At 46.9% G+C, this 26882-nt stretch overlaps 1 protein-coding gene across 1 annotated transcript in view; it reads right to left on the reverse strand.

The window, feature by feature from the left end:
* The window catches only part of alpk3a (alpha-kinase 3a), a 115546-nt gene that overhangs the window by 4342 nt on the left and 84322 nt on the right, over positions 1-26882 (reverse strand). Inside the window, exons 7-13 of the mRNA XM_069902250.1 lie at positions 11359-13429; positions 10238-10385; positions 8963-9090; positions 3351-3386; positions 2985-3259; positions 1177-1265; positions 877-1094 (exon numbers count right to left, since the gene is read on the reverse strand). Of these exons, the coding sequence (XP_069758351.1) occupies positions 877-1094; positions 1177-1265; positions 2985-3259; positions 3351-3386; positions 8963-9090; positions 10238-10385; positions 11359-13429 (2965 nt within the window). The remainder of the gene's footprint in view (positions 1-876; positions 1095-1176; positions 1266-2984; positions 3260-3350; positions 3387-8962; positions 9091-10237; positions 10386-11358; positions 13430-26882) is intronic.

Here is a 26882-nt window from a genome sequence, read left to right on the forward strand (position 1 = left end):
CTTATCTCTGTGAAGTACTTCTCTCTCTCTCTCACTCCCTGTTTCTGTATGTGAGACTTTTTCTGAGTGTGTATGTGACACCATCTCTCTGAGCGACTCCTCGTCTCTCTGCAATCACCTGCCTCTGTACGTTGGACTCCCTCTCAGGGTGTTGCAGTTCCTCTTCCTGGGTTTAGACTCCCTCTCTTTGCGAGTGGCTCCCCTCTCTGTACGTAAATTCCCCCCCCCCTCTCTCTCTCTGTGACACACACACCCCCTCTCTTTGTGTGACACCCCCCCCCCCCCGTTTTTAAATCCCTCTCTCTATCTCTCTCTCTCTCTCTCTCTCTCTCTGTGACACCCCCCCCCCCCTGTTTGTGTGACACCCCCCTCTCCTCAGTGACATTCTCCCCCTCTCACTGCTGTCTGTTTCAGGGTTAGTTATTTTGTTTCCACATGACTAATTTTTCTCCTTTTTTCCCCAACGGTGGGAGAGACTAGAACTAGGGGACGTAGCCTCAAGATCCAGGGGAGTAGATTTAGGACGGAGATGAGGAGGAACTGCTTTTCCCAGAGGGTGGTGAATCTGTGGAATTCGTTGCCCACTGAAGCAGTGGATGGGGGTGGTGACCTCAGTAAATATATTTAAGACAAGGTTGGATAGATTTTTACATTCTAGGGGAATTAAAGGATATGGGGAAAAGGCAGGAGGTGGAGGTGGGAGATGAGCCAATCATCAGATCAGCCATGATCTCGTTGAATGCAGGCTCGATGGGCCGGACAGCTGACTCCTGCTTCTATTCCTTACATTCATCTTTACATGGTCTTAAATCACAGACAAAATATGCACAGAGGTACTTTATGCAAAAGCTCTACAAGGTGCAAATGTAACCTTACCTTGCAAGTCAGTTACCAGCAGGTTGCTGTTAGTCCATTGGTAAATCCAGTGTTGAAAGGTGTGACACTTCTGTGCGGTTTCAGTGCCACTCTCGCCCACCCGGTTCTTGCTCTCATCTTCCATGGCATACTTCATGAACTGTCCAATCAAATCCCTCTCGATGGTTGCATAAGGTATATTGTTGGCAGGGCGGTAGAGCAAGTGCAGTGGAATCACCCTGAGAATACAAATCCAGGTCAGCCACAAAGAGTCGGCCTCTGGGAAAGCAACCAGAATTGGGTGTGCGTCAAGACACTTACTCCGGTACAGGGCCAAAGCCATCGACCACCCGGGTCTCCGCTGCAAATATTTTACTGTATTCTCTTGCCGTATTTTGAAGCTTGCATTCCTGCAAATTTTTTTTTTAAAAAGTCACTTAAAAAACCCCATTATCGCAATCGCCCACATCGTTAGCACGACAGAGACTGCCGCTATCAAAGTCACAGCCAAACCCACTGGCTCTACTCCCACTCCACCACCACCGTTACCCTCTTTGGTAATCCCCAGGGATCAAGCCTGATTTGCTTCCACCCGAGTTGTTGGAGATTCTGTGGTGGCTGATAAGACGGACGCGGGAACCGCAAGGATGAGAGATGGGCTAGCAGGGGTATGGAAGATTATGAGGGGCATAGATAGGATGGTCAGCCAGCACCTTCCCCCCCCCACCCCCCCACTCCCGGTGGCAAATACCAGAGGACGTCTGTTTAAGGTGAGCATCCAGACAGTGAAGGATTCGAACCCAGGTCACTGGTGCAGTACTAACCGTGCCGCGCCCCAAATGATGCCAGGAAAGTATCACGCTGGAGATTAGAGCGTGCAGAAGGAGCTGATGAACATGAACAGCACTGACATAGCAACTTCTACTCAAGAATCACGGGCGCCAGTCTCCACTCCATCGAGGACATTTAAATGAGGCGGTGTCTTAAGAAAGCAGCCTCTATTGCCAAGGACCTCCCACCACCCCTCTTCGCCCTGCTACCATCGCGGAAAAGGTACAAGAGTCTGAAGGCGAGCACCCAGCGGCAGAAGGACAGCTTCTTCCCCTCCGCCATCAGATTCCTGAATGGACAATGAACGACAGACAATGCCTCACTTTGTCTTTTTTTCTTTTGGTTGACCACTATTTTGATTTATTTTAGTGTTTTATAGAAATATTTTCACTGCCGCAAAACAACAGGTTTCGTGACATGTTCAGGACATTAAATTGGGATACTAAAGGGTGTAGCGGTTAGCGCAACGCCTTTACAGTGCCTGGGGTTCGAATCCTGCGCTGTCTATAAGGAGTTGTGCGTTCTCCCCGTGTCTGTGAGGGTTTTCATCAGGGGCTCCAGTTTCCTCCCACTGTTCGAAACATACCGAGGGTGTAGGTTAATGGGGTGTAAATTGGGCGGCATAAACTCGTGGGCTGAAATGGCCTGTTACTGTGCAGTACGTCTAAATTTAAATTAAAATCTTATTAAAATTATTAGGCACAAGAGTCGGCCACTCAACCTCCCAAGCTTAACGAGCTCGTCCACATGAACAGGGCTGGTCAACTCCTCGTCTCATCTCCCCCTTCAGAAGCACTTTCCCCTTCATTCCCCAATCATCCACCTTACAGGTGACTTTATGGCCTGGTGTCCACATCCCTCCAGTGTCGAGCAGAGCAGAGTGGCGAGCCTTGGCAGCCACGTCTCCATTCGGGATGTGAATGGAGGCTGCCTGGCAAAGCTCACAAATGCACCTTGCTGAAGGGGGCTCATTTAACGTCCAACCCATCAAGGCTATTAGAGGAAAAAAGAGGAAACCCCTCCATAGACCATTGCAGTAGAATTCCATCTGAAATAATTAACCATTGGAGTGGTTGGGTAATCACAATGCTATTCGAATCCGGCACTCACTCTAAGGAGTTTGTACGCTCTTCCCATGACCTGCGTGGGTTTCCTCCAGGTTCTTCTATGTCCACCCACCCCTCAAAAAGTGCGGGGATTTTAGGTCATTTGGGCGGCACGGGGTCGTGGCCTGGTAGGGTCTATTTCCATGCTGGATGTCTAAATTTATTTTAATTAAATCTCTGACAAAGGCTTACTTGCATCGTGAGATTATGGATGCTTTCAACAAGGCCACTTTCATTCTTGGTCCCAAAAGAAATGTAGTTCCGCACTTTGACGATACAGGTGGCGCCAGATTCAAATATCGGCTCGAGGCCATAGATCACCTTCACCCTGCTCTGCTTGCGCCGAAATCCAACACCGACACAGAGCTCCTGCGTCATAATCCTGCCAAAGAGCTTGTTGCCCCAGAATCCTGTGTCAGTTAAACCTTTGGTGATCGGCATGGGTGTCATTTCAATTTCCTCACCCACTGAAACGCAAGAGACCAAAAACAATAGGAGCTCACTAGATGTCAACAGCAAAAAGGCAAGGGTGAGAGAATAGAGCAAATTAAAGTTTACCTTCAATTTCTTCTCTTGAAATAAATCCGGTCAACACTGCAGCAACAAACAGTTAGATTTTAATATATAATTTAAAAAAAAACATTCGTCCATGGCTTTTATAGTCATTAGAAAATAGAGGTCATGAATATTGCATCTTACTCAGTGGCGACACTGGATTGGTATCACCCAGTGCAGTAACTCATAGTGTTCCCCCCCTCCCATTCCACATCCCCAATGGACCTCCTACCAGACCATACAGAATCCATCATAATGTTTTTTGTACTAATGTCACGCGTAAATCGTAATTCCCATCTATCACTGAAGGTAACGGCGACAGCTGTGAGATAAACAACTAGCAAAATTAAAATTACAATGTCACACCCACAGCCCAAATGGATTTACAAATATTAATGATATTGTAGCCAACACACCAGAAATTTTGACTCTATAAACACCGGCAGCAACAAAAACAGCGCTTGCTCATTTTCGCGTGCAGACGAAACCATGCGATTCAAAGCACCATTGGTCATTGGGGAATAACGAGAGCGAGCTCTGACCGGAGTGCGTTAGAAAGTTCAAAAAGTAAATGGGCATCGAGGGTTAGCCTTGTCGGGATATTGATACTTGTCAGCTGAGCTGACGGAAAATGTTTTGGTTGTTATAATTAATGATGGGATATTTTATCATAAAAATAGGGAATTTCTGCTGAAACACTGGACAAAAACTTTATAGACAGTCACTGATGGTCTGCACCCACCTCGGGACAAAAACTTTATAGTCAGTCACTGATGGTCCACACCCACCTCGGGACAAAAACTTTATAGACATTCACTGATGGTCCACACCCACCTCGGGACAAAAACTTTATAGACAGTCACTGATGGTCCGCACCCACCTCGGGACAAAAACTTTTATAGACAGTCACTGATGCTCCGCACCCACCTCGGGACAAAAACTTTATAGACAGTCACTGATGGTCTGCACCCACCTCAGGACAAAAACTTTTATAGACAGTCACTGATGCTCCGCACCCCCCTCGGGACAAAAACTTTATAGACAGTCACTGATGGTCCGCTCCCACCTCGGGACAAAAACTTTATAGACAGTCAATGATGGTCCGCACCCCTCTCTGGACAAAAACTTTATAGACAGTCACTGATGGTCCGCACCCACCTCGGGACAAAAACTTTATAGACAGTCACTGATGGTCCGCACCCACCTCGGGACAAAAACTTTATAGACATTCACTGATGGTCCGCACCCACCTCGGGACAAAAACTTTATAGACAGTCACTAATGGTCTGCACCCACCTCGGGACAAAAACTTTATAGACATTCACTGATGGTCCGCACCCCCCTTGGGACAAAAACTTTATAGACATTCACTGATGGTCCGCACCCACCTCGGGACAAAAACTTTATAGACATTCACTGATGGTCCACACCCACCTCGGGTCAAAAACTTTATAGACAGTCACTGATGGTCCGCACCCACCTCGGGACAAAAACTTTATAGACAGTCACTGATGGTCCGCACCCACCTCGGGACAAAAACTTTATAGACAGTCACTAATGGTCTGCACCCACCTCGGGACAAAAACTTTATAGACATTCACTGATGGTCCGCACCCCCCTTGGGACAAAAACTTTATAGACATTCACTGATGGTCCGCACCCACCTCGGGACAAAAACTTTATAGACATTCACTGATGGTCCACACCCACCTCGGGTCAAAAACTTTATAGACAGTCACTGATGGTCCGCACCCACCTCGGGACAAAAACTTTATAGACAGTCACTGATGGTCTGCACCCACCTCGGGACAAAAACTTTATAGACAGTCACTGATGATCCGCACCCACCTCGGGACAAAAACTTTATAGACAGTCACTTATGGTCCGCACCCCCCTCGGGACAAAAACTTTATAGACAGTCACTGATGGTCCGCACCCACCTCGGGACAAAAACTTTATAGACAGTCACTAATGGTCTGCACCCCCCTCGGGACAAAAACTTTATAGACAGTCACTGATGGTCCGCACCCCCCTCGGGATGCCAGTGACATTACTAAGCTTTAGAACATTGCCAAGGGTTTTGCAGCCACAAACGTTTAACGTGATGTGGAAAATTCTCTCGGCTTCTTGAAGTAAGATCCCCCAAAGAGTACCAAGATGATTGTCTCTCAGTAGACCCAGCGAAAGTGATTTGACGAGTTAGGCGAGATGAGATGCTGTGGCTGGTCTTTCAGTAAACACAGACCGGAAACATTCCCTGAGTGAGGCCTCACTGAGTAAGATTGTGCCAAATGTAAAGAACTGTGCAAGAAGGTTGGTGAGAATGATGGTGCTGAGTGGGGAGCTCTCCTTAGAAGGGTCCCATTGCCCAGTTGTTCTGTCCACCACTCCCTACAGGTTTCAAGTAGCCTGCAGAAGGGGGCGGCAATATTTTTTTCAAAACAGGGAAGGAGACAAAACTACAGTCCAGTTTGCATGAGGCACATCAAGGGGAAAGTGTTAGGGCAGCAGGGTTAGTATCGCGGTTTAGTGCAACCCTGTTACAGCGACCCTGGTTCAAATCTGCCGCTGTCTGTGAGGAGCTTGTACATTGTCCCCGTGGGTTTCCTCCCACCCTTTAAAAATGTGCCAGGGGTGGAAAAACAACCGATGGAGATCCCCGCTCAAGGTGGCTGGGCAGAAGACTACGAGGTTTGCGGGCTCTTGGGGATCAGCAGGCTGGCGCAGGGGACAAGCCTGAGAGAGGACCCTGTGGGGACGGTGACCACGGCAGCAGATCAGCGACGGGTTCAGCCGCTGAAGGTCACGTGCCAGGCACCGGGCTGCTGAAGGCCGGGACAACCAGGTATCGGGGCTGGGATCGGTCAGGATGCCGATGGCGGGCAGGGCTTCCCGAAGGACCTGGGGTGTTGACAGCTGCCTGATCGTATCGAAGGTTTGAAGCCGGGAGCTCAAGTTCACTGCCACAACAGACAAGAGATAGTGAGACTGCAGAGGTTACAGGAGCACAGGAGGCGAATCTATGGACACTCAGTGTCTCTGAAGAGACTTCTCTTTTTTCTATGGGTGGGGGCGGCAGACGTGTGGAGGCTTTGTGTACCTTTAGAACAAGCAAGAGTTGACAATTTTTGTGAGTTATTTAGATGACAATAAAGAAATCTTGATGGTATAAAAATAACAGCAAAGGGTTAACAAACAAAGGAAATGAAACTTGCCAGAAATATACAAAAAACGGAGGAAGAGTTTCTATTTGTATTTAAACAAGAGAAGCTATTAAAATGATTGTTGGTCCCTTTCCACTCACATCCCTCTTTAAGTGATCCCTAGGCCATCGGGGCTCTGTGATCAGTAAGGGATTGCTTAAGGTGGGATGTGAGTGGGAAGGTTGAGAATCACTGCTGTCGACCCAATTGTTACTGAAATATTTGGCTGGAGAAAAATTCTCATTGGCCCATTTCCTTTGGAGTTCTGAAACGGGGCACATAACGAGTCAATGGGGAAATGATTAAAACAGGGGTTTTCAAACTTTTTCTTCCCACCTTAAGCTATCCCTTACTAATCACAGAGCACCGATGGCAGAGGGATTACTTAAAGTGGGATGCGAGTGGAAAGAAAAGGGATGAGACCATTGATCTACAGGGAGCGCTGCCGGCGGAGAGCCGCAGCGCTCCTCAAGGACCCACACCACCCAGCACCCACTCTGTTCTCGCTGTTGCCATCAGGAAAGAGGTGTAGGGGTCACAAGACGTGCATCAACAGCTGCTACCCCTCCACCAACGACAAACTCAATCAGGGACTCGTTTCAGGGACTCTTGTACACTTTATCTGTTTACATATTTCCACTGTGTTCAGTTTTTTTTTGCACTACCAATTAATAGTAATTCTTTCTCGCTCACAGGGAAAAGAATCTCAGGGTTGTATGAGATGTCATGTATGTACTCTGACAATAAATCTGAAATACAATATATGATGCTGTTTAGGACGACCCTGGAATTTCCACCTAAAAAATGGGTTTTCAGTGATACTCTTTGAATAAGTACCATCCCCATCCCCCACAAAATCTGGCACTTACCACTGACCAGTGGATACTGTTAAAAGCAAATCACAATATTTTAATAACAAATAAGTTTCATTTGGATATTTTAAAATAAACCACTGTCGGCTCTTGTAATGGGCCGTTTAAAGCCTGTACCGAGCCAACAGCCGTCAGACCGGGCGGACGGACCCTGCAGAGGAGCGCTGTGATTCCACCAATAACTAACGGGAGCGTGGCAGTGCTGAGACTTCGTCAGCAGGGTAAGAATTTTTGACAGCCCTGATTTTAAAAGTGAGAATTTTACTTTTCAGATCATCCTACATAGTGGCATGTACGGAGGATAAAGCAACATCCCAGAGGTAGCCATAAATGGGGAATCGAAAGGGAAGGAGCCATTTGGGAAGGTTGGCGTAGTCAGCGCCGGCGAATGGGACCGGGGGTCCAAATCCCACAATACCTGTAAGGAGTTCTCCCTCGTATCTGCGAGGCTTCTCTCCATGGGGTTCTGGTTTCCTCCCACTGTTCGAATCATCCCAGGGGGTGTAGGTTAACGGGGTGTAAATTCGGCGGTATAGACTCATGGGCCGAAATGGCCTGTTACCCTGCTGTTATGTCTAAATTAAAATGCGGTGTTTCTGTGCTAATCTTGGGTTGTGAAGCACCTCGTCCCAAGTTCTGAAAAGCAACTGGTGCGACACTTGATACACCCACGGACATTTTTTAAATTTCTCCACCCGTGCAGAAGGTTTCATTGGATTGGAAAATGGCAAATATCACGCGTTGGTTGAGAAAGGAGACATGAAACACAAGGCCAGTCACGGGGAAAAGTGTTGAAAGCAGTAATGGAATCAGGATGGGTTGAGAAAAATCCAGTGTCATCAGGAACAATCAATGAGGATTTGTGGAATGGAAATCATGTTTGACCAATTTATTAATGCTGTTTAAAGAAGTAAAATGAGTTGTAAATAATGGGGAACTGGTGGATGCACTTCAATTTCCAAAAGGTATTTGATAACAGTTAGTCCCTCCAGACAGCCTCACGCACGGTTAGCGCCACGTTATTACCGCGCCAGCATCCTGGGTTTGAACCCGGCGCTGAGCATCAGCTGTTTGTACGTTCTCTCCATGTCTGCCTGGGTTTTCCCCCCACCCTCCAAAACGTACAGGAGTGGTAGGTTCATTGGGAAGCACGGGTTTCAATGGCCCGAATCAGCTTCTACCACATTGATGCCTCTGTATTGAAAAGGCTGAAGTCAGGCGCATCACCAAGGTGCAAGGAAAGTGTGCTGTGCGCAAGGCCCGAGCAGCATCTGCAGCCACGACAGCACCCGCCCACATGTGCCTCACCGGTCACCTCTGGACCCACAGCTACCAATCTCCCATTTGACTATGAAGTGACGGTCATCTTCGACCACGAAGGACGAACAAGAACAAGGATAGTAATTATACAGTTTTCATTGTCTCATTTTGCGCGTGTCTGCTCTTTAAAAGAATCCTGCAGCAAAATTAAGGTCCTCAAATATGGCACCGCCATTCTATTTTACCAAAACCCTTCCGAGCTTCAGTTAGGGGCACTTACTTTCAGTACTCAGCAGGAAATCTGTGGCATCTGAACCATATTCGTTTTCCAAGACACACCGGTAAACGCCACAGTCCTTCGCTGATGTCTGCACAATTGCCAGCGACACTGGACTCTCGTCGCCACTGCTGTAAGAGATCATGTGACCTTCAGCTAAATCCTGGCAGCTCCAACCCGCAGGAAGGTTTTCCACCGTGCTTGGCAGGGGTCCACTGCCAAATGAGAGCTTTATAAAGACTGGCCGCCAGCACTTCCTATACTAAGGAGCCACACAGAAAGGTTCTTTCCCATTGTGGACAAGAGGGCACAACAGGTTTGAAGGGCGTCCACTTGGGGAAGAGGCTTCTTTAGCCAGATTGTGATAAATCTGCAGAATTTGCTGCTATAGGCAGTTTTGGAGGCCAAGTCCTTGGGTGTGTTTAAGGGAGAGATCGATACGTTCTGGATCAGTTAAGGCATCTAGGGTCATGAGGAGAAGGCCGGGCAGTGGGGCTGAGTGGGAAAATGGATCAGCTCAGGATTAAATGGCAGGGTAGACCCGATGGGCTGAATAGCCTATTTCTGCACCTAACATAAGAGCCATATACGATAAACTTAGACGTTTGAGAGCTGCAATGATCACATAATAGCCACCCACACCCATAAAAACTATCATTAGGATCACTGGCCCGTACGATTCCTGTCTCAGTCAACGTACCGTACATACCATGTATAGGACGACTTGTGTATAGGATGACCCCGGAATTTCCACCTAAAATGTTGGTTTTCAGTAATACCCTTTGTAATAAGATGCCCCTCCCTCCTCCCCAAATCTGGCACTTACCGCTGACCAGTGGCTGCCGTTAAAAGCAAATTACAATACTTCAATAACAAATGATAATTTAAAAGGTCAAAATTTTAGTTGCATATTTTAGAATAAACCACCGTCGGCTCCTGTAACAGGCCATTAAAGCCTGCACCGAGCCAACAGCGGTCGGGCCGGGTAAATGGACCCGGCAGAGGGACGCTGAGACCGCCAATAACTAACGGGGCATGGGCAAGATTGGATCGGAGCCAACAGGATGATGGCTGCTATGTTGAAACTTTGTAGTCAGGGTGAGAATTTTAGACCCAGGATCTTAAGGTGAAAACGTTAAGATTCGAATCATCCTATACAATGGCACGTACAGCGAGCAAAGAGCCATGGTTTGGCCTCCCCTGTCTTATGGTCTCAATCTCTTTGAACAAGCCAGCAAAGTGTCTATCGCAGGGTGCCCGATGCAAGGAAGCAGCTACCTTCGCTTCAGGCTGTTCAAGTGAAGACCATCTCTGTCCCATCTGACGGTGGAGTCACTCAGCACATTAAAGAACTGGCACCATAACTTCAGGTTCCCAGAAGCGTCCGAGAACTGCTCTGCTCTGATCTTTCGAATCACCTGTGGAGCTAAAGGCAGTGAAGGTTCATCAAAGGTGGGTCCAGAGAAATATCACTCATTGGTGGCCATCGAGAAACGGGCCAATCAGCTCAGGCATCTGATGTGCCTGAAATCGGACGTTGGGCCAACTCAAATTATTTCACAAGGGGAGAAAGTTGCTACTTGCAAAAAGTTGCCTTTCTCCATTGGATAAGCAGATCTTTCCAGCCAGGGGAAGGGTGGAGAGAGGTGGGGTTGGGAGACAGCTTGTAGCTCGGAACATTGCACAAGCAAGGATCTGGTAAGGGTTTGAAACACCAAAGTCTGCAAACACTGCTTGTAGCTAAAACCCCACCAAAATGCAGGAGGAACTCAGCATCCATAGGAGGTAACGATATATCATCGATGTTTTAGGCCTGAGTCCTTCTTCAAGGAACAAACAAAGAACAGGAAATCTCAGAATAGAGACAGCGCTGGCTGGAGGAGGGGTCCAGACCAACAAAAGGTGCTACAATAAGGGGAGAGGTGAGAATTAATTTCGTCCGTGTGAAGGACGACAGAGGGAAAAGGGAGAAATAGAGCAGGGGGGAAGCCAAAGAGGTCCCATCCGGTGAGAGGGTGCACTGCCAGTCTGAGACCACCTCCAATTTGCGGGTGGTTTCGGTCTGACGGTGCCTGAGATCAAGGACAGAAACAAAAGCTTGATGAGCATACCATCCTAGGACATGTTAAAACTAGTAAAATAAAAAGCACAACTCAGCAGTGTTTCCCTCTTGGGGCAGGGGTTCCCCTTTTCAAAGGGAGAAGACTGAGAAAGGTTCCGGGGTTAATCGGGGCAGCACGGGCTCATGGGCCAGAAGGGCCCATTACTGTGCTATATGTCTAAATCTTGTTTTAATTAGAAATTTAAACAATGCTCTAGCATTACTGCTCCCACTCTATTCCCTTTGATAATGGGCCCTGTTGTCAGACTAAATTCACCCACTTAACTCGCCCTTCTACCTTTGAGGAAGTTCTTAGATGATTTGGCATCCTCCCTTTTCACTTTGGTCGAGTCTGTGGCCACCTCGACTTTATCTTCAGGTTCCTCATAGAGTTTGGGCACCTCCAGAGTCGACATCTTCTGTGTGGAGGCTGGGGAGAGCCTCTCCAGTGGCCCGCTCTGCTGTGCGACAGGAGCCTGCAGCAGTGCCCCGCTTCTCTTGAGAGCTGCTGGGAACAGACTCGATCCCTCCGCTGCGTGGCCCGCACCCCCCTCGGCGGGGACTCTCCTGGCCACCTCCTCCTTCCCGAGGAGCACCGGGGAGCCTGGTGCGTCCAAAGCCAGTGCCTCAGACTCGTCTGCTTGCTTGGACCTGGGGAGGAAGATCTTGCGACGGGCTCCTGAAGCAAGCTCCGCGGGTGTGGCGGATGGGATGGCTGGTGGAGTGTCGCTGAGCTTAATCCTGGCACCTGACCCTTGAGCTGCAGGCGTGTCTTTCACCGTTCCCTCCTTCCTGTCTATCTCCTCCTGCGTTCCACTCTTAAACGTTATGTTGTTCACCACAATGGAGGGTACTTGGCTTGGATCTGCTGTCGGCACATCCGCGACAATCTTTGTGGCCTGTAAAGCATTGCCAGAGGTCACATCTTCGCTACTTGGTGTTATAGCCTTCGAAGCAGGAATCGTTCCAACACTAGGAACAGACGTCATTTGCAACAGCTCATTTCCATCATCCATAATTTTCTCTCCCCTGTTGCTTTCTTCTGCTGCATCTACCAGACATTTGTGTGTGATTATGTCCACGTTACTTTGACCAGTTGTACCTTGCTCAATCTGTGAACCTTCAAGAATCTTAACTTCCAAAGCTACTGGAAGAGAAGGTGCCACTCCAAGACTCGGATGGGGTAATGTCTCCATTTTACTTGGCTCTGCACATTCTTCCAGAGGTCTCTCCAGGTGAAGAGACGACTCCGAATCACCAGTATCGACCATATCAGCGGCACCGCCATCTTCACGAGTAGTTGGGGGTGCAGCAGCAGGGAGGAGAGCCCCAACGCCCACCTTTAACAAAGGCGATGCAAAGGAAATGGTGCCCGCGTTGGGCACTTCCAAGGATGACCCGACTTGGGGTTCAACGCCAACTTTTCCTGATGGTGTATCCCCCACTTCGGCTGGACAGAGGCTTCCCGTGCTGTCCAGAAGCACGTCTTGGGACGTGAGGCCAATCTTTACCCCCAAACACAAGTCCACCCCAGTGGCTGGGGTCTCAGACGCATCTGTACTTTCTTTATTTGTGTCCGATGCACTCGTGTCCTCGTCACGTGAGTCGATAGGCGAGATATCAGCTGTTCCCTCTGGTTTTTCAGGAGGAGATTTTTCACCCAGTAGAAAATTGGGTATCTTTAAGAAAGATAAGAACTTTTCAACCAAGTTTGTGCCAAAAACCTCTGTGGATTCATCTCCCGGCTCCTCTTCCTTGAGTTCTGCTTTCTCCGTATGATCAACCTTCAACAATCCATCTTCAATCTCAGCAACCATTTCCTCAGGGACTTGCTCATTCCCAGGACTTGCACAAACTTCCCCCTCAGAGGGAACTGCCAAGACCGCAGGAGTTCCCTTAGGCTGTGAATCTGTGATGACTTGTTGGTCCATTGGTTCCTTTACTTCCAGGGATAGATCATCTACAAGTACAAGCTCCCCTTGGGAGGTTTCTGGGAAGTCAATGACTTGGGAGTTATCCGTAACAGGTTCAGCGGTAATTTTGATTACTTTAACGCCCATTGGGAGGTCAAAGTCTTGCTGGAAGACCGTCTGTGTAGCTTGGTCGACTTTCCCTCCTTTTGGCTTCACATTCTCGTAAGTTGCCGTGAGCGATGTGTCGTCACCACGGCAGCCCTGCGGCATCAGGTCCAGCTCCGTGCCCCCAAAGGTTAAGACCACTGCAGCAGGTTGCACCTCTGAGACGTCGGCTTGCTCAGCGCTGCCCGGCACATCCAACTTCTCCCACTCATCGCTGAGGGCACCCACGCTGGAGTCGCTGTCTAATCTCTCAGAGGCGGGTGAAATGTCGGCCTCTGCTTGCTCAATGCTCTGAAAACAAGAAAAAAAAACAACCTTCAATATCAAAAATTGATGCCACAAGAGTTCATTCATTTCCGCACTGTTTATTGGGGAAAAGGAGTTGATCAATTTTCACAAAGGTTTTTATTTGGTTAATTTTACTTGAATGCAAAATGGTAGCAAATCCCTCCTCGTCTGGCCTGTAGTTAGTATGTCATAGTGTCTCCAACCCAGAGGAGTAATCACCTTGGGACTGGTTTTAGATAAGACTAAAAAATCCTTGCACACTCACAATTCAGTTTGTTTCCAACAAATGACTGGTCCAAGTTGAATCTAGAACACAATAAACAGAGGGCTTTGTATCCGCGGACTGCTCCAAAGCTCTTTACAGCGAACAGGGTACATGTAAAAAGTGGAGTAGCAATGTAACCCAGCCAGCACTTGCCTGCGAGCATCCAGATAACCAGTTTTGGTTGCACTGGTTATAGAGTCCTACAGCGTGGAGACAGGTCCCTCAGCCCAACTCAGAGATGCAAAGAGATCTGGGTGTCCTTGTGCCAAGTAATCTAAAAGTTAACGCCCAGGTGGGTCTGGGAGTGAAGGAGGTGAATGCTATGCTGGCATTCATTTCAAAAGGAATAGTGTGTAAGAGAGGTGTTGATGAGACTCGAATGGTGAGACCCCATTTAGAGTATCGTGTACAATTTTGGGCCCCCTATTTTTGAAAGGATGTGATGTTGTCGGAGAGGGTGCAGAGGAGATTTATCAGGATGATTCTTGGAATGCAAGGGCTGGCGTATGAGGAGTGTTTGGCAGCTCCTGAATTGTATTCATTGGAGCGTAGGAGAATGAGAGGGGATCTCATAGAGACAATTTGAATATTGAAAGGTTTTGACAGAGTGGATGCGGATGTTTCCCTTGGTGAGTGAATCAAGGACAAGGGGTCATAGTCTTAAAAGTAGAAGTTATCCAATTAAAACAGAGAGGAGGAAGAACTTCTTCAGTCAGAGGGTCACGGATCTGTGGAACTCACTGCCACGCAAAGCAATGGAGGCCAGATCACTGGGAGTACTTAAACAGGAAATGGATAAGTATCTCATCAAGGGATATGGGGAAAGGGGTGGAAATTGGAATGAGGTGTGAGCATAGTTTAGCTTAGTGTAGAGTCACGGAACAGACTCGATGGGCCTAGAGGGCTGCTTCTGCTCCTTTACCTTGCCGTCAGCAGCCAAAATGTCCTACCTACACTAGTTTCCCCCCCCCCCACCCCATCACCTGCACTTGCCCTCTAACCCATCCTGTCCAATTTTTTTCTCAAACATTGCAATAGTACAGAATATCTGAATACCCAAAATCCAAAATTATCCAAAAACATTTTTTTGCCCATGTCCCAGAAGGTAATACACAATAGAGTTCAGAAATCCCGACCAGAGAATGTGGCGTAGCGGACACATGTAGTGCATTATTAAGTGTAGATTTTTCAATGTATCTACTTTAGTTAATTTGTGTATATATAAATACTTGTATTGTAATGGGAATGCACGTATCTTTAAGTTTGAGTGAACGAGTGCATTCTTAAAAATTATTTAAATGTTTTCCATACACATAATCACAGCCAGATACAAAATATTTCATAATGAAAAATCAATGTGAAATCCATTACATGATGATATGAACCCCAACTCCCAATCCCCTCCTCCCTAAATAAACCCCAACAGCAAAAGAGAGGAAAAAGATAAAGAAAAAGCAGAGAAAAACAAAAAGGAGTACGAAAAAAAAAACAGAAACCTGGCTGCCGGAGGCCCCCCTCCCCCTCCCCATCAATCATTTGTATCTTTTAATACATCTAATGGAGGTTAATGAGGGTGGAAGCTGAAGAAAAAGGTCAATAAATTAGTTCCCTCAATTTGTAAATACGGGTGACAAATTTTCAAAAATACATCATACTTATTTCTCAAATTGTATCTCTCCAGAGGAACGCAGCTGTACATTTCCGCATTCCACCGCTGCACACTCAGGTGGGGGGGTCTGATTTCCATGTTACTGCTATACATTTTCTTGTTACTGCTAAGGCAATCTTCAAGAACTGTTTTTGATATATAGACATCTTCAATTTGGTCTTAATGAAAATAACATTGGATTTTGTGGAAATAAATAACTCGCCAAATTTGACCAAAATTTGACTTTGGGCCGGGACCAAGTTTAATGTAATAAAGTGCCCATCTCCTGACCACATCCAAAACATTAATCGAATAAATCCAACTTTAATCTATTTAACTTCTCTGGTGTAGGATATAATTAATGTAAAAATTATATTGAACTAATCTATATCTAACATCTATGATATTTGTCATACTTATCCCGAAACAAATCTGACCAATTTGATTCATCAATATTAATATTTAAATCGGTTTCCCACTATTTGCTAGACCAATGTATCCCCTGTTTAAGAGTCCCCTGCTGCAATAAAGTATACATGGATGAAATAAATTTCTTAATATATCTAATGAGTGCATTTTTTAAAATGGTGTTCCAAAATCTAAAACATTTCTGGTCCCATGCATTTCAGATAAGGGGTTCTCGACCTGTACCTTCCTCTGACAGTCCATGCCATACAACCATCACCCTCTGCGTAAAATTAAAGTCGCCCCTCAGTCTCCTATTAAATCTCTCCCCCTTCATCTTAAACCTACGTTCTTTGGTTCCCAAAAGACGTAATCTATTCCTCTCATAAATTTATGAGATGGCCCCTCATTCTCCTGTGCTCCACGGAATAAAGCCCCAACTTGCTCAACCTCTCCCTGGAGCTCAAGTTCCCCTAAGTCGCACCAACATCCTCACAAATCTTCTCTGCACCTTCTTCAGCTTGACGGCACCTTTCCGGTCACTCTGAACACAATCCTCTAAATTGGGCCTCATCAACATCTTGTACAACTGCCATGCGTCCTTCAACTGGAGGGATTAATACGCAAGGGATAATTCTCCCACCCTTCCCAATTCCTGTGCCTTTTGCGTCTTCCTGAAAGAAACCGGCGGGACTTTGTTTGAGGCCTTGACTTAAAAAGCTCCACAGGTGAGGAAGTAACATTTGGCACTGATCTCAAGCCCGAGGTGTGCTTGGTTGAATCCTCGATCTGTGACCACTGCACATAGTGGAAGACAGCAGACAAGCAGAACGCCCTTCATACAAATCATCGGAAAGATGGGAGAAGAGGAACGACAGCTCTAGTAGTCTTTGGACGGTGTGACAGAGGGTACTGTACATATCTATGGCTCATCCATCACCTTAAAACTCTGCATTCTCCATAGCTAGTTTCATTACCTTTGATGTCAGTCCACACCTTGCATAACCTTTCAGGTAATCCATCTCTGCCACGTCTCCCCAGCCCTTGATGCCTCCATCTCCCCTTCAGGAATAGGGTTAATGTCCAGTATCCGCCACAATCTCACAGATTCCCTGATAGCACCCTCTCCCATCTGTCTCCAGCCAAGACTCCTTCCTCCTAATTCCTCTGCCACATCCTTTTGGTGCGGCCAATGCTTCCACGCATCTCTTCCCTGCTTCCACCGTGCACTGGAGCTGTCCAGCAGCCCTACATGATGGAACAGAACAACCAAAGGTCCAAGGTTCCCTCTCATTTTTAGTCGTCAGTGTGTGCAAAATTCTTACGTTGTGCAAATTTTTTTCCTGTGACAAAAGTCTGTGCACATTGAACGCTTGTGCAAATGTCAACTTGGACTAATATTGGCACAACCTCTCGCTCATGGCTGATCAAACTGCACTGGCCTGTTTCAATATAATACAAGTATGGTCGCCTTCACCAAGTATGATTATGAACGGCTGCGTTACCTTAGGTCACTCGCCTTTTGTGCACCCACCGGTTTCCTTTGTGCCCTGGTTGCCAAATGTGTGCGCTCACAGCTGAGAGGGGCCAGGGCTGGGGGGCACAGGGGCCAGGTTCCAGGAACGAGGGGCACGGAAGGGGACGAAGCCATTTGGCCACATTTGCCCTTGCTGTGCAGGGGATCGGGTACACAAGCTGGGGCCTCGTGAGTCAGTGGTGAGAGCACACCTAGTAGAGGTTTGGTCGCCCAGCTAGAGGAAGGGTTTCGGGAAGATGAAAAGGGGTGCAGAGGAGATTCGCTGGATGTTGCCCAGGACCGAGGGTTCTAGGGAGAAGTTGCAAAGGCTGGGCCTTTATTCCCAAGAGTGGTGGAGTCTGAAGGGTGACTTTGCAGATATTTATAAAATGATGTCTTGTCTAGTTCCCGAGGTGGGCAGTTTTACAACTGGAGGAAATAGGTTTAAAGTAAGAAGAACTTCAGAGGGAAGTCCATATCTGGAACAAGCTGGGAGCTACAAAAATGGGGACAATTCAATGTCTAAAAGTTACTTGGACAGATTCTATGGGCAAGAAGGTGCGAGGTGAAGTGTTGATGCAAATTGGAAAAAAAAATACTACTCAGACATATCCCTCCAGGAGAAGAACACAGGACCAGTTAGTCAGTGTTTGAGGACAACAGGATAAAATTCACGTCAAATGCTTTGCAAATATTCCACTTAGGGCAAGGTAATCACTTCCCATCCATTGGATCGCTCTTTGAGGCTCTAAATACAACTCCTATCCTACACATGCAAGATTTGTCTCACTCGTCCAGTTAACAGTATGGCAGAAATACACTATTCAGCCCCGCCATTCAACCATTTTCTCACTAGCCCCACTGATGCCCTGGCTGAACAAGAACCTATCAATCTCTGCCTTAAATACACCCAATGGTCCGGCCTCCACAACCACCTGTGGCAGCAAATTGCAGAGATTTACCACCCTCTGGCTGAAGAAATTTCTACACATCTCTGTTCAAAGCAGATGCCCTTTAATCCTGAAGTTGTTCCCTCTCTCACCTTGGGAAACAACTGTTCAACATCAGCTCTGTCCATGCCTTTGAACAATCAATACACTTCAACGACATCCTTCCTCATTCTCCTAAATTCCAACACGTACAGGCCAAGAGCTGCCGTACACGTTTCATATAACTCTTTCATCCTAGTGAATCTCCTCTGAACCCTCGCCAACGTCAGCACATCCTTTCTTAAATGAAGAGCCCAGAACTGCTAACAATATTCCACACGAGGGCCTACCGGTATCTTATAATACCTCAACATCACATCCCTGCTCTTTATTCCTCTTGAAGCAAACGGCAGCATCTCATTTGCTTTCTTTTTTAAAAATATTTTATTTAAAATTTTTCCATACATGTAGTAATCAAGAATTAAAATACCTTTATATCAAAATCAATTTTTTCTTTTTATTATTAATAATCAACTTTTCAAGATTTGGAATCAATAAAACAATAGAAGCTGGTAAATTTATTTCTTTACAACGAATGAAGGAAAAATGTAATGTTCCGAATAAAACTTTTTTTTAAATAAAATCAGGTTCAACCCTTTTTAATTGATAAACTAGGTCAAAATTTAAGATTACCTGGACAGAATGGATTAGAAATATTGATTACTAAAGGAGATGCAAATAAATTTATTTCAGAAGGGGTATAAAATACTTCAAAGAAAAGCACCTAAATTAGATATTCGAAATCAAGATTGAATGATTGGAAAATGCTTATGCAAGGAGAAATATGACAAAAATTATTAATGTAAGATCAATGGTACAATTTAATTTTTTACATCAATCATATTTAACGCCTCAATAATTTAATATTATCAGACTCGTGTTTTAGAGATAGGTTCCTTCCACTTGGTACTAAGGTTGAACCTTTTTGGACACAAGTTAAAATATTTTTGGACAAAATACTAAAGGTGAAACTCCCGCCTGATCCAATGTCATTTTTATTGGGTGATGTTAAAACGATTAGTCTGACTATGTACCAAATTGAATTTTTTACAATTTAGCTATTTCACGGAAGTGCTCCCTCAACAGCCCCTAAGGCTAGAGCTGGATGAGGTTCCCACCCTGGATGAGACATATAAGGCAATCGAACAACTGAAAAGTGGCAAAGCAGCAGGTATGGATGGAATCCCCCCAGAAGTCTGGAAGGCTGGCGGCAAAACTCTGCATGCCAAACTGCATGAGTTTTTCAAGCTTTGTTGGGACCAAGGTAAACTGCCTCAGGATCTTCGTGATGCCACCATCATCACCCTGTACAAAAACAAAGGCGAGAAATCAGACTGCTCAAACTACAGGGGAATCACGTTGCTCTCCATTGCAGGCAAAATCTTCGCTAGGATTCTACTAAATAGAATAATACCTAGTGTCGCTGAGAATATTCTCCCAGAATCACAGTGCGGCTTTCGCGCTAACAGAGGAACCACTGACATGGTCTTTGCCCTCAGACAGCTCCAAGAAAAGTGTAGAGAACAAAACAAAGGACTCTACATCACCTTTGTTGACCTCACCAAAGCCTTCGACACCGTGAGCAGGAAAGGGCTTTGGCAAATACTAGAGCGCATCGGATGTGCCCCAAAGTTCCTCAACATGATTATCCAACTGCACGAAAACCAACAAGGTCGGGTCAGATACAGCAATGAGCTCTCTGAACCCTTCTCCATTAACAATGGCGTGAAGCAAGGCTGTGTTCTCGCACCAACCCTCTTTTCAATCTTCTTCAGCATGATGCTGAACCAAGCCATGAAAGACCCCAACAATGAAGACGCTGTTTACATCCGGTACCGCACGGATGGCAGTCTCTTCAATCTGAGGCGCCTGCAAGCTCACACCAAGACACAAGAGAAACTTGTCCGTGAACTACTCTTTGCAGATGATGCCGCTTTAGTTGCCCATTCAGAGCCAGCTCTTCAGCGCTTGACGTCCTGCTTTGCGGAAACTGCCAAAATGTTTGGCCTGGAAGTCAGCCTGAAGAAAACTGAGGTCCTCCATCAGCCAGCTCCCCACCATGACTACCAGCCCCCCCACATCTCCATCGGGCACACAAAACTCAAAACGGTCAACCAGTTTACCTATCTCGGCTGCACCATTTCATCAGATGCAAGGATCGACAATGAGATAGACAACAGACTCGCCAAGGCAAATAGCGCCTTTGGAAGACTACACAAAAGAGTCTGGAAAAACAACCAACTGAAAAACCTCACAAAGATAAGCGTATACAGAGCCGTTGTCATACCCACACTCCTGTTCGGCTCCGAATCATGGGTCCTCTACCGGCACCACCTACGGCTCCTAGAACGCTTCCACCAGCGTTGTCTCCGCTCCATCCTCAACATCCATTGGAGCGCTCACACCCCTAACGTCGAGGTACTCGAGATGGCAGAGGTCGACAGCATCGAGTCCACGCTGCTGAAGATCCAGCTGCGCTGGATGGGTCACATCTCCAGAATGGAGGACCATCGCCTTCCCAAGATCGTATTATATGGCGAGCTCTCCACTGGCCACCGTGACAGAGGTGCACCAAAGAAAAGGTACAAGGACTGCCTAAAGAAATCTCTTGGTGCCTGCCACATTGACCACCGCCAGTGGGCTGATAACGCCTCAAACCGTGCATCTTGGCGCCTCACAGTTTGGCGGGCAGCAGCCTCCTTTGAAGAAGACCGCAGAGCCCACCTCACTGACAAAAGGCAAAGGAGGAAAAACCCAACACCCAACCCCAACCAACCAATTTTCCCTTGCAACCGCTGCAATCGTGTCTGCCTGTCCCGCATCGGACTGGTCAGCCACAAACGAGCCTGCAGCTGACGTGGACTTTTTACCCCCTCCATAAATCTTCGTCCGCGAAGCCAAGCCAAAGAAAGATATGAAATCGGATATGGATTTAGGGATGTAGAGATGGCATGCACCTGAAAAAAATTAACAGTTTACATGATAACTAACTTTTTTTTTAAATATGGAACTCCACAGTCGTTGATTTCAAGTTGTCTATGTTTTCTTGATAATCTCTTCTTTCTTTGCTTATAGGGATTAGGGGTAGTATGGGAGGGGTCGGAGGAGGGATTAGGGTTATATATCCCATGTGTATAAGTATATATATATATATAATTCTTTATCAATTGATAATTGTATTTGTGGTTTAAAATTTTTTTAATATTCAAATAAAAAAGAATTGATATAATACATGTTCCCGAAAGAAAACAAACTAGAAATTGTATACATGATGGTGTTTCCCCACCAAACCCGCCCCCCTTTCAAAATAACCAATATAAAAAGTACAATATAAAAGGAGAGAAAGAAAAAGAAACTTTCAGGATTGTACTGAGGGATGCCGTCTAACTCAGACATTTAGAGAATTCTTTGATACAATTCAGAGGAGATTCTCGCAGGTCCAGGATGACAATTTTCCAAACTTAAACCTAACATTTGAGTAAACTGGTGCCAAATTTGCAGTAACATTGCATATTTATTTCTCAAACTACATGTGATTTCCCCCCCCCACCCAGGAACACAACTTTGAATTTCTGCATTCTTGCCATTCCCAAGCATGTACCTGATTTCCAAGTAACAGCAATACATTTCCTCGCCACCGCTAATGTGGCTTTAACAAATTCCAGTTGATATATTGATAATTTTAATTGAGGTCTTGTTCCTTCACTATTTCCTAATAGAAATAATTCTGGATTTTGCAGAAATACACCTGTAACTGGTTCCAAAAAATTCCCCAAATCCATCCAAAAAGGTCTTACCTTGGGACAAGACCAAGTTGAATGCAACATTCTTACCACACCTAAATCTGACTTCAATCTATTCAATTTCTGTGGTGAAAGATATAACTGATATAAAAAAATTATACTGAACTAATGTGTCATTACATTTTAATAGTGGCAAACAGTCACAATGTAGATCTGCCCATCCTCGTTCATCAATTACAATGTTCAAATCTAGTTCCCACCTCTGCCTGGATTTATGAACTCCACATTGGAAGAGTGGAGTACATAAATGGAAGTAAATTTCATAACAATTCCTCTCGTAATAAGAAGTTTGACTTCAGGACAACTAAGCAACAATGTGGCTGTGTGATAGTACAGTTTCTATCCCTGATTTGTATATGTACAGAGGGTAGTGTAGGATGACTGTGATTGGCTGAGAGTGTAGCCACACCTACTGGCTGGTCTTAAAGGATTTCTCCTAGCCAGACCAGGTCATTCTGGACTGGTCGACCTACGTGATACGCTCCAGTCTTTTAGTTAATAAAAGCCTTGGTTTGGATCAACAAGTCTTTGGTTCTTTCGACGCACACTACAGGTTGGTCCTAATTTATCTCTGCATTTGCCTTCTTCACCACACTGCCTGAACCTGCAAGTTCACCTTCAGGCTGTCCTGCTCGAGGACTCCCAGCTCCCTTCACAATTTTCTCCCTTGCATCTACGGCTCTGTCTCAGCAAAAAATATATTGACAACAAATGGACTCCCAAACAGTCATCGTGTTCAGAGACTATCCCATTCATGGAAATTAAAATGCTCCATTTCATACCCTCACTACCTTTGATAGCAGGCGACGGCCATTGGCACAATTTTAAAAGTATTGGCACTGCTGTATTTGTTATATGAAATACAGCAGGCAGACTCACGAAGCAGTCACACTCTTCTCAGCCCATCACGAGAAAAGATTACAGGCTGAAGCCCTCGACTTCAGCCTCCTTGGTTCCTGGCCAATGCCAGACCACAGAAAATATGTTTGAGCAGGACTGTATGATTTAAGTAAAAGATACTCGCCAGGTCACACTAGGGTTCTAAGAACTTTACATTTTACATTCTTAAATTTCAATGTATAACCATATAACCACTTACAGCACAGAACAGGCCAGTTCGGCCCTACTAGTCCATGCCGTAACAAATCCTCATCCTCCTAGTCCCACTGACCAGCACCCGGTCCATACCCCTCTAGTCCCCTCCTATCCATGTAACGATCCAGTCTTTCCTTAAATGTAACCAATGATCCCGCCTCGACCACATCTGCCGGAAGCTCATTCCACATCCCCACCACCCTCTGCGTAAAGAAATTTCCCCTCATGTTCCCCTTATAATTTTCCCCCTTCAATCTTAAACCATGTCTCTAGTTTGAATCTCCCCCACTCTTAATTGAAAAAGCCTATCCACATTTACTCTGTCTGTCCCTTTTAAAATCTTAAACACCTCGATCAAGTCCCCTCTCAATCTTCTACGCTCCAGAGAAAAAAGCCCCAGTCTGCACAACCTTTCCCTGTAACTCAGACCCTGAAATCCTGTCAACATTCTCGTGAACCTTCTCTGCACTCTCTCTACAGCAGGTTTTTTCGGCCCACAAGCACTTGCCACCCAATTGACCAACAATCCCTGCTACCTATTTTTTTGGAAGAGTGGGAGGAAACTGGAGCCGCCCCACCCCGGTTAAAACTCACACAGACACGGGGAGAACGTACAAACTCCTAAAGAAAATGCGGGATTCGAACCCTGGTCACTGGCGCTATAACAGCATTGCTCAAACGCCAACCATGCCGCCCAAAGTTTGCAACCCAAGGTCTTTGTTAGTCGTTAAAAAAAACGACCACCTGAGATGGAAAAAGTTGAACTGGTAGGTTAATTTCCTGCAGACCTCAGTTGGAACTAGTGACAGATTCAAAACACATCAGTCCAAGACTACAGAATGCCAGAACATGGAGTGCAAAGGAAAATATTCAAGGATGGTGATGCACTGTGGTGACAGGCAGCAGACACAAGATTCGAAAGACTGAACAACAGGCCTTATTCTACTTAAAGTCTCTGCTGTGCCCTGCTCCTGAGTGACTAATCTCTAGGTTACTGTAAATATTCACGTATAATCCGTTTCGTGTATAATGCAAACCCCCCCCCCCGTTTTTTGAGTGGGAAAATGGAGAAAAATTTAACCCCATGTATAATACGACCCCCCTCCCCTCGCCCACCCGATTCGTGCTGCAGTCTCTCCCCCCTCACCCGCCTGAGTAACGCTGCTGTCTCTCCCCCGCCCGAGTCACGCTGGCATCTCTCTCCCCCCCTAGCCCGCCCGAGTCGCGCTAGCGTCTCTCTCCCCCACCTCGCCTGCCCGAGTCGCGCTGGCATCTCTCTCCCCCCTCACCCGCCCGAGTAACGCTGGCGTCTCTCTCCCCCACCTCGCCCGCCCAAGTCGCTCTGGCGTCTCTCTCCCCCCCTCGCCAGCTGGAGTCGCACTGGCATCTCTCCCCCCCACCTCGCCCGCCCGAGTCGCGCTGGCGTCTCTCTCGCCCCCTCGCCAGCTCGAGTCGCGCTGGCGTCTCTCTCCCCCCCTCGCCTGCCCGAGTCGCGCTGGCGTCTCTCTCCCCTCCTCGCCTGCCCGAGTCGCGCTGGCGTCTCTCTCCCCCCCTCGCCCTGCTGATAATTTTACTTATCGTTAAACCCTGGTAGAAAACAATTGTTAAAATAATAACCTCGTGTATAATGCGACTCCCCCCCCAACTTTGAGCTCGAATTTTGGTACAAAATTTTTCGCATTATACACAAATATTTACTGTATATCCCAGTGGATGATTGGCAGTCGACCGGGTGGGGTTTGATCCATTCGGGTTGGCTGACTGACAGCCGGCCAGGTGTGGTCTGTCCTCCTGCAAGTACACAGGTCGCCCCCTGCAGTCGGCTAGTGGTGTATCACCACAAGGATGCGCTTGAAGCCTTCATCAAGAGTTTCAACATCCCACCAACTCTTGCGACCTGTGACTCTAAGTGGCGGAGGGGCATTTGGGATGGAGTGGAGGACTTGGAGCCCGTGCATCGGGAAGACGCTGAGGTCCTGGGTAGCGGCTGAGGGGATACGCACATTTGCCTGCCCCATCAATCAGCACCTTCCCATCTGTATTGGCCTTATCACCCACTTCTTCACCTGCCAATGGGGTTGCTGACAATGTAATCGGATGGCATGGGGATGACTTAAAGTGGAATGTGAGTGGAAAGAAAAAAGGTTGAGAACCACTGCACTAATCTTCTCCCGTCTCCCCCCACCCTCATTGAGGAACATCAGAGGAGACAACCCCGCAGGACGGTGACCATGGCAGCGGACCAGCGAGGGGCTTGGCGGCTGAGGGACCCACACAGGCTGAGGGCAACTTGGGCGGCGGAGGGACCTGGAGGCAGGAGGAGCATCGGAGCCGGGATTCAAGAGGGGGCGGAGGGCAAGAAAGGCTTCCAAAGGCAGGAAGAAGGCAATTTTGTGTAATATTACGTTCTGTACTATCAATGAATTTTGAACTTGACAACTTCCATTTTACCCTCTTCATTCATATTCTATCCAGCTCCACAATGTAGTAAAACACAAAAGCCTGCAGGTGCTGTGGTTCAAGTAAAAACACGACACTGGAGAAACTCAGCAGGTCAAACCGTGTCCTTTAAGTAGCAAAGATAAAGATTCATAACCAATATTTTGGGCTTGAGTTATTCATCAACGTATGACAAAATGTCGGCAGGCGCCCAAACAAAATGGTGGGGCGCACGAGGGGTGGGCGGATGGGGGAAGAATCACAATCCCACAGACAGGAGGAAATAGGTGGATAAGGGAGGGAGGAAACACCAGCCAACAGGGGGAGGGAGGATGGCTCTGTGAATGGGGGGGGGAGTGGAGAGCTAGAGGAAAGGAGACAGAGGGAATGGAAAGGGAGGGGAATGGGGAGTGGTCCAGCAGAGATCGGAGAAGTCAACAGGTAGGGGAGGGCTCCAGATATAAAGATTAGGCCTTCCTCCTCCAATTTACGGGTGGTTTTGGTTTGACAGTGCATGAGGCCATGTCAGCGTGGGAGTGGGTCTCTGAATTGAAATGAGTGGCCTCTGAGAGATCCCCATCACTGCTGCAGACTGAGCGAATCGATCTCCCGGTCCGCTTGCAATATCTCCGACGTGGAGAAGGCCACAACGGGAGACCTGGTTGGAGTGGACGACTCCCGCGGAAAGTCAAGTGTTGCTTCACTTGGAAGGACTGTTTGGGCCCCTGAAGTTGAAGTACCTGCTCTCTTGTTCAAACAGGTTTTGCAGTGTACTTGAACAGTGTCAGAAATGCATTGAAAACCACCTTCCGTCCATAAAGATTGCCTGAGATTCAAAAGTATTAAAAGGGGTGTGAGCAGCGTTTCCCGGGTTACCGTAAAGAGACTTGTCTACAATACAGTGGTGCTGGCACCAGAGGCGCTTTCCCAACATCTTCAATCCTGACCAGGTGCAGTTGGCACGTTCTCCGGGGCTCTCTGCTAGGTGTTCCTGTGACAAAATGTAGACATGCAGCCCGGTAGAAAGCCACTTCGGCCCACGTGTCCGTGCTGCCCCAATTTATGCCCAATTAACTGAGAACCCCAGCACATTTCGAACGGTGTGAGGAAACCAGAGCCCCCACCCCCCCCCCAGGAAAAATCACACAGACACGGGGAGAACATAGAAACTCCTGACAGACCGTGCGGAATCAGTTGTGGGTGTCCGGTGAGCAACAAATCTCTCTCTGAAAGCCGACACGAACCTTCCTGAGCGGTAACCATTTACCTTTCGAGTACCAAAGCCTGATGAACTTT

Source organism: Narcine bancroftii, chromosome 11, assembly GCF_036971445.1.
Source record: "Narcine bancroftii isolate sNarBan1 chromosome 11, sNarBan1.hap1, whole genome shotgun sequence".
Lineage (NCBI taxonomy): Eukaryota > Metazoa > Chordata > Chondrichthyes > Torpediniformes > Narcinidae > Narcine > Narcine bancroftii.